The sequence below is a fragment of the Odontesthes bonariensis genome, chromosome 7, assembly GCF_027942865.1.
Source record: "Odontesthes bonariensis isolate fOdoBon6 chromosome 7, fOdoBon6.hap1, whole genome shotgun sequence".
In the NCBI taxonomy this organism is placed as follows: domain Eukaryota; kingdom Metazoa; phylum Chordata; class Actinopteri; order Atheriniformes; family Atherinopsidae; genus Odontesthes; species Odontesthes bonariensis.
In genome coordinates, this window is record NC_134512.1 from 19,826,596 (window position 1) to 19,839,955 (window position 13,360).

At 41.6% G+C, this 13,360-nt stretch overlaps 1 protein-coding gene across 2 annotated transcripts; it reads right to left on the bottom strand.

The window, feature by feature from the left end:
* Positions 1-371: 371 nt before the first annotated feature.
* On the bottom strand, positions 372-13,360 carry c7h15orf39 (chromosome 7 C15orf39 homolog). 2 transcript variants are annotated; one of them, XM_075469933.1, is made up of 3 exons: positions 13,142-13,360; positions 5,437-8,641; positions 372-2,439 (listed from the first exon to the last, which is right to left on the bottom strand). In XM_075469933.1, the coding sequence occupies exons 2-3, from the start codon at positions 8,597-8,599 to the stop codon at positions 1,343-1,345; spliced, it is 4,260 nt and encodes a 1,419-aa protein (XP_075326048.1). In that variant the 5' UTR covers positions 8,600-8,641; positions 13,142-13,360; the 3' UTR covers positions 372-1,342. The 2 variants fall into 2 exon arrangements, with proteins under 2 accessions (XP_075326048.1, XP_075326047.1); XM_075469932.1 differs by having other exon boundaries at positions 13,137-13,360.

The window sequence follows — 13,360 nt, forward strand, 5'->3', positions numbered from 1 at the left end:
CACCGTTAGGTGCAGTTATTTTTAAAAGGAACACCAAGCAGCTGTACATTTTCAAAATACAACTTACAAGACACCTACAATGGCACTGTGGAGAGGAAACATTCCTTACACACAATTTTTCTTTCAGACATCCAGATCCATGAACCAAATTGACAGTTAAAATATGTAATGTGTTCACACTTTCAATACTGCATGGAAAATGGGCTCTGGGACAAATGATTTGGTCCCCTGTATGGTGAGAAAAACAAATTCAACAAAGGGTGAAAGTGGGCTTTGAATTCACCGAGTATGATCAGCGGGTGTGTGGCTCAGAATGATTTAGAGAAACCTGCGATGGAGCGTTCCTGAGCAGACGTGCTTATTGGTGTGCACTTATTGGGAGAAGCAGCACCGCATGCAGAGTGCATACATATAATCTGAAGTGCTATATACGATGATGATGGGTGCAAGGTGCCTTGTGAAACTTCAGATTAAAAAAAGAACTGCGAGTGTGGACCAGTGAATCCGCACTATTAGAAAACATTTATTTTGAACAGTAGTGAGATAACAAATCAATCTTAGAAAAAATATATTGTGGAAAGAAAAGAAAAAAAATCTAAAATAACAGAATTTAAAGCAAGATTTGAGGTTCAGTCTTTAGTGAAAGGTCTGCATTTAATAACAATAAAAAGAAAAAGTCTCAGTCTGTCATTAAAAGACCTCTTCAGCAGCTTAGTAATGAAGTACATTAATGCCTGTCAACTTTCAGTTGCACCGATTAAACAGTGAACAGGGTGAAGTTAAAAAACAAAACAAAAAGAAAACTCCAGTATAATGGCATACGTGACTGGAAATGACACACAGGAAATGCACACAAACACACAGACACCGTTTGACAGTGAATCCCTTGTAAAAAATGAAAAAAATGTTTTCAAGTAGATTGTCAAATATCTTATTATGAAGATGTACATGAAAAAAGAGCCACTAACTTCACTCTAAATTACATTTAAACAAGACTGGATAAAGAATTGCTTTAAAAAAATAAATAAGTTCATAGTTGCTGGCAATTGTTTTTTTTGTTTTTTTAATTCTTTTTTTCCAATCAAGCAGTGCAGCTTTCACCAAATTTTGATTTGTGAATAAACTTAAAAAGAAACCGTGCATCAAAACGCATAAAAAGATGCTTGTTGGATTTAGAACCAATCCATAAAGAAAGCACCTCGTTGCTTTCGTGTGACAAGAAATGTTCACATGAGCTCATTACAAAAACGATCCAGTCCAGCTTCGTTCTTCAGGAAGCCAGACTGATACCGTGTTACAGTCATTGATCTGTATACCAAACTGGCGTAGAACTGTGTGGAGGCTAGTCTTCAATTTTTAGCCAGCCTTTTTTATAGTCTATCAGTAGCTCCAGGTAGTACTTCCATTCTGGCTCACTATCGTACCTGACCTCAAATATAGTCTTCAGAGGGTTGGTGTGAGCCTCATGGATTCGCATCACCTCTCCACTGTACCACACCTCTGATTTGTCATCCTCCTCATAAAGATGGTGGATCCTCTTTCCCACCAAGTCTGGGTAGTAGAGTCTCATTGCCCTACGAGCTCTCTGGACGGCTGAGCGCAGGACCCATCGCCTCCGGTGTTCAGCACTGTGGCAGGCAGACAAGTAGGGGCAGTATTTGATCTTCAAGAGCGACCTGTGCTTACTTTTAGAGGGGCTGCTAAGGGGTCTCAAGGCATGAGAGAAGCCTCTTTTTCTCTGCAACCTGTGTTTTACGTTGGGTGTCCTACACAGATCCCTTTCGCTGCTCACACCCTCTTTATCATCAGCCTGCGACAGCGAAGAATCAACACACGTCTGAGACTCCGACACCGCTTGGTAGCGGGCCTTTTTTCTGTTCTGACCCTTGCCGAGCATCTTCCTTAGTTTCAGAATCATGCCTGAACAATTCTTGGACTCAACCCGAGGTCCTGAGGCCTGATTATCAGGCAGCGGATGACAGGATTTCTCCGTTTCTGTGTCACTGGGAGATGGAGACAGCTCGTCGAATGTTAAAGGACACGTCCATGAATTCTTAGAGGTTGTGCTTTGTAAAGTGACCGAGGAATCCTGCTCTTGAACCATGTGGTCAGTTCCTTTATTCTCAGTCTCATCAGCAACACAGTTTGTCTTTGTAAATGTGTCCAGAACACCTTTAACAACTGTCCTCTCTGCATCAGCTGCCTCGTCCTCATCTGACAAGTCTTTATCCGAAAACATGCGCCTAGAACAGCTCTTTACTCTGCTTTTAGTTCTGCGCCTGCCCAAATGGGATTGTGCTTCCTGGTCCTTCATATATCTCCGACAGTGTGAGACCGATGGTGAGGCTGGTGAAGTAGCGATGTCTGAAAATGCAGGAGTGCTTCTGCTGTTGGACACTTCATAACCTCCAGCTTGTTCTTTGCTATCCATATCTAGTCCTGCAATACAAGGAATGTCAGAATCAGGAGGTGGTCAGTAAAAGCAGTGGAATGTTTAAAGAGATACGATATATATCTAAATATCAGGTTGCATACTAATGGAAAGGGAAGAGTTAAGGCTTTAGAAGAATTTATTTTGTCCTTAGGGAAACACACTGGGGCACAGCAAGTCAGAAAAGGATTTTCAGGAAATCTGATTCAAAAAGGAAAAAAAACAAAACAATAAAAAATAAAATGAATAATTTTGTTTTTCAAAAGGCAGTTCCTAAAAAAGACAAACTATCTGCCCCAATGCCCAACTCTTCCAATGTGGGCTGACAAATCAGTGCTCCCAGGGCACGTTAAGCACACAAGGACAAAAAGAAGCTAATATCAGCTGACACATGGTGATTAGACAGCATGATCCTCCACCATGAAACAGTCTTTCAGCAGAGACAGAAGCAAAGGTTGTCGAAGTAAACACGAAGGCTGGGAACAAAGTCAGCTGCTGCATGCGATGCCATCAGTCGGGGACAAACCAGCAGTGAGGCTACGGCAGGACAAGAGCAATGTTCATATACCAAAGTCAAGTGCTCCCAAGCCATGTGAACCCATAATAGTGTCAGCAGTGAACGAAAATTTAATTAAGCCCGAGTCAGTAAGCAAATGCATGTGCTCATTAAAATAATCGCTGTTAAAAGACAAGATACTGGGACAAAAAAAAAAAAAAAAAAAACTTCTTTGCTCCAATTATAATCTAAAAATCCCCTGAAGAGTTATGGCGAATTTACAAAGTATTGACTGTGCAGCCGAGGCCTGATTTAACTTGATTAAAGTAAATGTCTACGTTATGTTAAGCATATTGTACTTTAGGTTAACCTCACAAGCTTCTTCCAGCACCCACCCAAGCAAATCAACTAAATATTAAGCTACATTTTTGCAGACTTCCAAAGGATAATAAGACCAATGGCTCAGAAACTCATAATTAAAACATAGTTGCTTTAGCTCCTCACATGCGTGTCATCCATAGTGACGGAATCTAATGTATATAGGTTTGTCCCTTCAAGGAACTGTTAAGCCACACTCGCCTGTCACTTAACGGTTCCCATGTGTGGGTTTTTGCAGGAACTAGACCGTTATATATGCCAACCATCTCCTTCTCCTGAAAACACAAACTTCTCTTACACCCACAAAAAAAAAAAAAAAAAAAAAAAAAAAAAAAAAAAAGCCACAGCGAACCCATCTGTGTTTTTGCCGTCACCTGGTAATGTCATGCACCAGCCTGCCCCTCTCTCTTTTAGGAATCCGTTCACAAATTAGTGCTTCATTTTCCAATAATCAGCCCAGCTAAGCACCCCCCCTCCTTCATTCCCACACAAAGTGTAATCATGCAACTTCTTGTGATTAGTGATAAAATGTTTAGCAGAAAGGTTTCCTGCTTTCTAATCAGAAAAAGCAGAGTGTTGAGATTGAGGGACGACATAAAAAAATAAATATACCTGGACTCTCTTTTGGACATCAGGAGAGGTTGATTCTGTAAAAAATAAATGGATTTTTTTATTGAATAATAATTTTTTTTTTTTTTAATTTTTTTTTTTGTTAAAACTGCGATCCGTTCTTCACAAAAGGGCCACTAATATAGAAAAAACTTAAGTCACTCAACGAAAAAGAAAGACTGTTGAAGGACAAGAAAAGCTACAGACGGCAATAAAAATATGCGTTATATTTAAATGTAGGAGTCATTAAATCACCACAAAAATGCACCAAAAGGGGATTTCCAGATATCTGAAAAGCTAAGGCAGGAAGTTATTTTTGGCGATCGTGTCGCATACATCACACGGTCAGCTTATCAAACTAGATGCAAAATCTTTCAAATAAGTCAGGAAGCTGTGCAAAAAGACATTCAAACCGTATGCGTCACTGAAAATCGTACAGACACAACATACAAAACAAAATTTGATCTTATGGTTTCCATATTCTCATTTTGAATTTGATGCAAGCGCCATGATTAAGAACAGCTGAGACAGGGTCAACTTTTACGTTTTATTACATGTACTTTTGACATCGTCGGGCTGAAAAATGGCGGCATGCGTTACTCCAAAACCTGTACGCAGCTCTCAGGATTAAAAAGGTGCCTCACAAATGTGTGTAGTTACTTGTGCCATGTGTACACATGCAAATCTAAACCGTCACTGATGTTGGCTTTCTGAGCTGTGTTTGAATGAGAAACCAGATGGTCCCTCTCCTCTTCAGCCAGGAGGATGCAGCATCTAGAATCCTGTTTCCTTTTGTCAGATGACAGTAAAGTTTTCCATAACAACTCTGAGGCTTTTTTTTTTTGGTTTGCATTAGTGGATGGTGTAAAAAAAACGTTGTTCCTTTCAAGCCAGTGCAGCCTGGGGGTCTAAAGAACCCTCTGTCTTGCCTCTGGCCCCCCCACCACCATCATGCTGCTGGCATAAAAAACATTATTTTATAAAAGTCAGTGACATTTCATTTACCGTCTCTGTGCCATTTCTGATGGAAAGTTCTAAATGAATGACAAGTACTTGCATTCTGTTTTATTCATATTTTACATGACAAAACTGGGTGAATTTCCACGCTTCTTGAGGTCCATCAGAGTTATTACTACGAACAAATGACATATTTTACTTTTTTTTTTTTTTTTTGGAGAACATAGTTCTAACTTATTGCTGACAGGCAAACTGTACTTCATTGAAAAAAATTAGATTGCTTAGAGCTGGCGAGTGCTGTTGTAACTGGAAATGACATGAAAAACACTTGGTGTGCAACACTGCCTCATGAGGAGAAATTAGCAAGCAGCTAATCTGACAAGTCTGGTATGGAAGCATCAGAGAGATAATCCCATATTTGGTTGAAAAAAAAAAAAAAAAAAAAGTAAACAATGCACTATCCAACGCCTTACTTCTTGATAAACAGTATAAAATCTTATCCTCTACTTTAGGAGCACAGATCAGGGCTACGCATCAAGTATTTCTGAAGTGAACACATACTCACCCAGATGTTTGCAGACGCTGGTGTAATATAGAAGGTTGACCACATCTGTGTAGATGTCAGGCAGGTGTTTGAGGGACATCAGTCTCCTGAGCTTGGAGGAGCAGGCCCGCTTATGAAGCTGGATGAGGATCTTCTCTTCAGAAAGCGTCGTGGGTCGCAGCTCCACTTTGTGCTCCTGCAACACCTGATCGATGAAGCTACCCTGGACCAAGGGAAACAGCAGCTCCTTCACCACCAGCATTGGGAGGAACACAGCTCCCGTGCGCATGACATGTGGAAAAGGGCAGCGCTCCTGAGTGGTGTACTCTCTCAACCTCTCAAGGATGTTGTGAAGTTCTGATTTAATTTCCTTGCTGATCCACCCCTCTCTGGCTTTCAGTCCCAACAGGCAGGACACCTTCTGGACTTTGTTTGACTGAGACACTGGTTCAGTTATTTCCAGTTGGGACAACCACTTTTTGAGGTCTTGCTCTGAACAGGCTGACACAGATTTGGATATGAGCTTACACAGTGAATGGTGTAGCTCAAAAAAATGCTTGCGGACTGGCATTTGGAGTTTTTGTTTTGTGGCGAGCACAGCCACTGGCTGTGGAGGTGGCTTCTCTGGGGCCGGAGCAGTTTTACAGTGCTTGCCATCAGGGACAATAATCTTGTAGGTGGAAAGTTTAAGACAATGAGGAGGAATGTTTTTGAAATGCAGCTGAAGCGGAGAACTGGATTTGGGTTGAGGGGTGACCATCTGGTCAGGCACGGAGTCCACCTGAGATGATGATGATTTTATTCGAGCAATCAACTCTACAGGTTTGGATTTTTTTGAAATCTCACTCTCACCTGCAGAAGAGGGCCTATTTTCAGGTTCATCAGATTTGCATTTCTCTTTCAACAACACAGGCCCACTGTCAGATGAACCAGTCTCTTCAGGCTCTATTTTGACTTTCACTTTACTGCAGTCATTTTGGGTCTCTGCAGAATTATCTACATCTGATGGATCTACTCTTTCTGCTTTAATATTTTTGGGTTCAAAGACACCAACCTTCTGTGCTGGATTATCGGGACAGATTTCTTTAGAAACTTGACAGACAACAGGCTGCTGATCATTTCGATCTGGCCTCTTTTCTTTGACATCTTGCAGTTTCCCTTTATGCTGTTCGGACATCTGGGCGGCTCTCTGAGGAACCTTGTCTGGATACAACAACCCTGAGGCCTGCAGGTGTGAGTGGTATGGTGCTAAGCTGAAGACATGGTCAATAACTGGCATAGGAGGAGAGTCAATTTTATTCCCTTCTTTAGCATTCCGTTTTTCCACCTTTTGTTGTTTGTTGTTGAGTTCCACCTCGTATAAATCCTTATCCTCCTCTTCTAGTTTAATAGGCGGAGATGAGTGAGAAATGCCTCTCTTCAGGCACCTTTTATGAACAGTAGTTTCTGCATTGGGCATAAACCCATTGTGCTTACTTCCGGTTGTAACAGCAGGGGAATAGATAATTTTTCGAACATTTGCGCCATTTGGCGCAGCTCTGTGGATTCGATCTGAACTGTGAGAGGGTGACTGGGTCAGCCATGATGCTGGGGAAACAGGAAGGCTGGTTGGCCGTTTCACCTGGGCTTCGCAGGGGGAATAGTTGAGGAGTCTGTCCACATTCATGCCAGCTGATGCATATACGGGTGCGTCTCTGTGCAGGCTAGTGAGTGGGTGAAAGAATCTGCCAATTTGTATGCTGGATGGTGAGACGGCTGGTTGGTTCACACTTCTGGCAGGGCTGCTTTGATCCACATGCAGGAATGCTGAAGAACTGTGTTGGGGGTTAACATGCAGACTGGTGTTGGGTTTGTCCTTGGATAAAGGGTGACTCATATGCTGCCTGGATGGGGAAACATTTATATGACTTGAGTGAAGTGTAGGTGATGAATGTTGCCTTGTTAAGGGACCTCTGATTTGGCTTGCATTTAAATGAAATCTTGGTACAGTATAATATGGGTAGTCAAAGCCCTGAATGAAGGAATGATCTGGCATTATTTCAGGGCAAGATAAGGGAATTTCAGCATGAAGTGACTGAGGAACTATGTAACGCTCCTGAGGGTTTGAGACAGTGTGTTTATGAAGAGCAGGGACGTCTTCTCCCTGCTTATTGCCACTATCTTTACACTGTGTCCTTTTTTCTACCTCCCCATTTGTCTGGGAGTAATAAAACACAGGGTGCTGTGCTAGCTGGCCATATTTGGACATGGGAGAACGTTCCTGATAATCCTCTGAGGTCATATGCTCGTATGTGGGACGGGAGGCATATACGCTGGGATAGCCTCCGGCGGAAGTCTGTAAAGGCTGGCTGTGTTCACTTAAAGAACCAAAGAGTGCGCGAGTCGGGTTGCAGGGGTAACTGTTGTAGTTTGGCTCAATCACAGAAGGCAAAGTCCTAACACTACTTGGGCTGTACGCCTCCATAGTCATCCTCTTCAGTTGTTCTGCGCTGCTCTCATACTGCAACCCTCTCTGTTGCAGCAGTGCTTCTTTTCTCTGAAGAGGCACTTTTTCAGTATAGTGAGCTGCCGTTTGCATCCAGTCATGCTCATATATGGTGTTTGGCATCCTCGGAGAGACATGCTCCAAACTGTACCGTTGTCCTATTACACAACCCAGCTCATTACAGCAGGGGTTGTGTCCATAAACTGGCTTAGGAATTGCTATGTAAACAGAGTTTTGAGATGAGGGGGGTGAATTCTCGCCTCCAAGTTTTTGTTTAGCTACTGATGTAGCGAGTGTGGGACTGCTGATCTCAGGGCTTTTAGTATAAAGCATAAAACCCTGTTTAACTGAGTTGTGACGCTTAGAGGAAGAGTGAGAATGGCCTTCCTCTGATGAAGTGCTGTCTTGTCTGTATATCATGTGGTTTTGTCCCTCCATGCCAGTGAGGTGACTCACAAGTCGTCTGTCATCCAACGGGGAAGTCTTTGAGTTGGTCCAAGGAGGAGTGAACCCTGCCCCGTCTTGTCCTCGGGGGTCATAAGTAAAATAGGCCCCATTGTACTGCAATGTCTGCTTACCCAGGAAACCAGACACAGTTTGTGGTTTCGCCAGTCTCGTTGATGCCATTCTGCCATCAAATAAGGGCATCTTGCTTTGAAGCGCTGGGTCTGCGATGGTCTGCCTCAGATCGCGGCTCATCCTGTGGAAACTTTATGTTGGTGCACTAATATGGCTCCAAACCTGAGGATATACACATGAAATAAAAAAAATATGTATTAGATGGTGTGATTAATGATTTGAAGGTGCTCTTTATAGAAAAGTTGACTGCAGCTATCAAAATAATTGGAAGAAGCATTACCTATGACATTACATTTAAAAAAAAAAAGGTGCTATGCAGCTGAGATGGACAACTGAAAGACTTCCCAGGCTGACTGGATTTTCTTGTAATATGACTTTGCACCTCTAGATGGTACATGAGTCACCGTAGTGTCTTGTCTGTCCCGAAGCCAGCAGAAGAAGAAGCAGTAGCAAACAAACAAACTCCATGCTGACTGAACTGAAAGACCAGTAATGCTGAACAACAATTGTGGAGGGTTCTTAGCAAGTGAAAATTACCTTTGCCACCACCCCCTCCCAGAAACAAACCACGTTTAGCAGCACAAGTTACAAATATGACAGAAAAAGAGACAAAACAGGAGTAAATATTGGTGTTGTTTAACAGAGACAGCTTTTAGGCAATAAAGGACTGAAATCTTATGTAGATGTAGTGTGAATTACTAAAGGGGAACAGTAGCAGGTTGTGCTGATGTCTTCGGTACCAGAAGGAAAAGTAATAAAGGAGCCAAGAAAAACTGTTGTCTTTAGAGGAGTAGCCTACCGATACTGTGCATTGGGTCATAAAGATTGAATTGTAAAACTGTAGGAAGAAGAACAAAAAAGACAGTTCCTTTTTTTATACCAAGATGTACATGCAGAACAACACGTCTGCCTTCAGGTTCTGTTTTTCAACATCTTTAAAGCGGTACTCCGGAGTAGATTCAACCTGGGGTCATTTGAACCGTGATATCCAGCCAAGTAGCCCACCCGCAGTTTTTTTCGATATTGGCTGAACATCAGCCGAGTTACTGAGTTATCCCGAATAGCTTCGTACAAGGGTTAATGGAACCTGGCAGTATCTCCAAAATTACCACACTAAAATCACATGCCATGACACCAAACTTCTACAGTAGTACAAATATGGTCTGTACTCACAAAACGATGCATTTGGAAGTTTGAAAATAGTCCAGGAGTTTATTATTATCAACACAAGCCTAATAGCTTTTCTGCAGCTAAAGCTGCGTCGACGTCACTTCTGGGATCTGGGAGCTTCAAAGTAAGATGAGGGTTGATCTACTACTGTAGACAACAAAGTATATGCTATATTCTACATGTTTTTTTTATGAATTTTTATGTTGTAGAGTTGTGAAATTATTTTATCAATGGAGAAATTGAGCAGCCTTGCTTTGTTGTCTACAGTAGTAGATCAACCCTCATCTTACTTTGAAGCTCCCAGCTCCCTGAAGTGACGTCGACGCAGCTTTAGCAGCAGAGAAGCTATCAGGCTTGTGTTGATAATAATAAACTCCTGGACTATTTTCAAACTTCCAAATGCATCGTTTTGTGAGTACAGACCATATTTGTACTACTGTAGAAGTTTGGTGTCATGGCATGTGATTTTAGTGTGGTAATTTTGGAGATACTGCCAGGATCCATTAACCCTTGTACGAAGCTATTCGGGATAACTCAGTAACTCAGCTGATGTTCAGCCAATATCGAAAAAAACTGCGGGTGGGCTACTTGGCTGGATATCACGGTTCAAATGACCCCAGGTTGAATCTACTCCGGAGTATCGCTTTAAGGGTCTAAGACTTTCTGGCACCTGCTTGACATACATCAACATCTATATCTAAGAGAAATAGCATATCTCAGTGTGGTGCAATGCATTAATCAGGTCTGGCTTCTCCAAACATTCTACCAATAAAAGAAAAGGGACACAGCGTTTGAGCTAAACACCGAGCTAATCATATAAAGTAAACTGTACAAGTATAAAAGTAGCTGTGCAAGCATGACCAGCCCAAACATTACCAGCAGTGAGATCACAATTAGGCTAGTGTTTGCTCGTCTTATTGTTAGTCGGCTGCTGGTCATGACTTAACAAAAAATTTTAAAGAGCCAAGCAGTAAGCTGGAAAATTTATATATCAATCAAATAGGAATGGAAGCTTAAATACCTTGTCTGGTAAAAATCTGACTCTTGTGAGAATAATTTTTGAAGACCAAAGTTACAAAATCCACCTTCAACATCTATGCGAAGCTTGCTTATGAGAACTATCCCTTTCCTTTTTCTTGAATAAGGACAGAGATCAGACAGGACACATAGGAAAATAAATACTTTGCACAAACATAACAGAGCCATCATTAGATAAGAGTCAGCTTGAGGCATTTTTCGCAACCTTGACGAATGTTGTGGCTTATCACACAGGTCTCACACAGCCCTCCCTGTCAGCTGATGCACATGCCACACATGTGGCAGAGAATTATAATCTGAGGAATGTGTGACAATGATTTATAATTTAGTGAATTTGCGAGGGACATCGAAAACACAAAGAACGAGAGCATCTTCGTGCACAGTCTCTTGCCCTTTTGGCTTTGCAGTTGCCATAATCTCCACAGGTGACCGATGGCAGTCTTCACTTCAGGTCACATTTGCAAATATGGGAATTGCAAAATGACTGAGCAACTACAATATGTTTGAGTCATACTCAAACATATTGTTGTTGTCAGGCTTATTTTAGTCAGAATTTGTCATCACCATCATATCAAAAGGTTCAGCCAAACCAGAATTTATCACCTGATCTGACCCTATCCTCAGACAAAACAGCAATGCGGGCTTCATGTTTCTATTCTGCATTTTAATTCGTTACCTTCAGTTGTACCATAGTTTCTTTTTCGTGCACTTTCAAAGCTGGACTGAAGCGGACCCATATTTTCTTTTGAACTAAACTGCTGATTACTCTGCCAGAGAACTTACTGATTCGGATAAAAAAAAAAAAAAAAAAAAAAAAAAAAAAAAAGGCATTTGTTTTGTCTGACTAATGGTTCAAGACTCAAAACATTCAGTTATTCATTAGCAGCTGGAAACAGTGAGTGGTTGAAAAAGTTGTTTTTTTTCATGGTTTTTCCTTTGTTTTTCTTTTTTGAGTGGCATTTCTGCAACATAAATAATTTACAGCAAGCATAAATCACCATCAGTCAAATCTATGTTGACCCTGAGATACAAAACATTTGACAGCATTTCAGAAAAACACAAAATAAAAAAAACATTTTATACTAAGGAGGTTACAGTTTTCCATTTTAAAGTTATCATTTAGATCGTTTGGCTGTTGTGCAATCCCACTCAACTCATCTAAAAAGGAAAAAAATACAGAATTGCCTCTTCTGCCCTCCCTTACGTTCTGCCGCAGGAGCTGCATGTAAAAACAAAAATGCAGAAATTAACATGGTGGAGACGTAAATCTCTTTTTAGAAAACAGACTCTGTGAAATTTAGGTCAGTTAAGCCATTTCAGGTAAATATGAAGATGTGCGTTATTGTGAGATGTTTGACAACTGGTTGCATCTTGGTCACAAATCTTCCACTCCTTTGCTAAAAGGCAATATGAATCATGAAATTAAATTAACATCAAATAAAGATCAAATCACCATTAGAAATGCAGCTCTCATACAGTTCACAGCTCCGCAGCCTTAAGAGATGTTATCAGCTCATCCTGTTCGCACCTTTCAGAGAGGGAGCAACAGTCTGATGCCTTATCTGCACAGTGAGGAGAAATGCGGTTTCTGTGCGTGGAGGAAACTGCGAAGGGCTGTTTTCAGACTGAAAGAGGCGCTCTGTCAAGTGCGCGCGCGTGTGTGTTGTGTGTGTGGTTGGGCGTGTGCGTTAAAGTGTTCTCCGACCACCGTGATCTATAGGGCAAGGGTGACAGAGTGTGACTTATGAAACTAAACCGTCCCAACTGACAGGCCACAAACCACGCGAGAACAGGAAAGGCAAAAAAAAAAAAAACAATTCACGTTATTCCAGTCAGTCCAGCAATCATTAGCCTAATCAGTTTTGCTGTAAACCAATTTGTCAGGTCGAGATATGTTGGAACAAGCCAGCAAGTTCACATGACGTGACAAAAAAACAGAGAGGGAGAAAAAAGAGAAACATTTCCGCCAGCGCGTCTTAGCCCATCTAATAAAAAAAATGACTCACGTGCAAACATAAAACGGAACTTAAACTCCTAAAAGTTCCTCATCAAGCTTCCTCTGACATCTTGATGATTTGCATGTCGTAAGAAAAGTTTATACACGAGTCTGTTGTCCAGCCTGCATCAACAGCCGGCTCAAATAAATAGGACGCAAATATTATGGAAATTATTTGCGCGTAAGAGCTCGACTTTAGATCATAGTGCGAGTCATTTCCATACAGGCTGCGAGAGCGTCGCAAACCACGGTAAAACTAAAACCACACTGTGGCAAAAACACACCGTTTCAGACACCGAGGACGTGTGGCGCTGTTTTGATTGTATGAAATAGTCTCACTGTCTTTCTGCCGTCCAAAAGGACACGCTCTGTTTGTCAAAACGACTTATTTCGCAATCTGCTTCATAACCTGTTCAAATGTCAAAAGAAAGAGAAGTTAGTAAAACGTCTTACCTCACCGCTGTCATAGATGATCCCCACATACACTCCATGAAACTCAGCTTTTAAATAGAAAAAGGGGCAGAAATCTTCCCTCTGCTCCGGGAGCCGGTTCAGCCGTGATGCGCCAAAATCCTACCAAGTAAAAACGAAGGCATGCCAAAAGGTTTGCGCAGCTGGCCCGAAATCCACGAGGCTTTTCGTGAAGTTAACAAAGTGAAGAAAAGACAAAAGGGAGG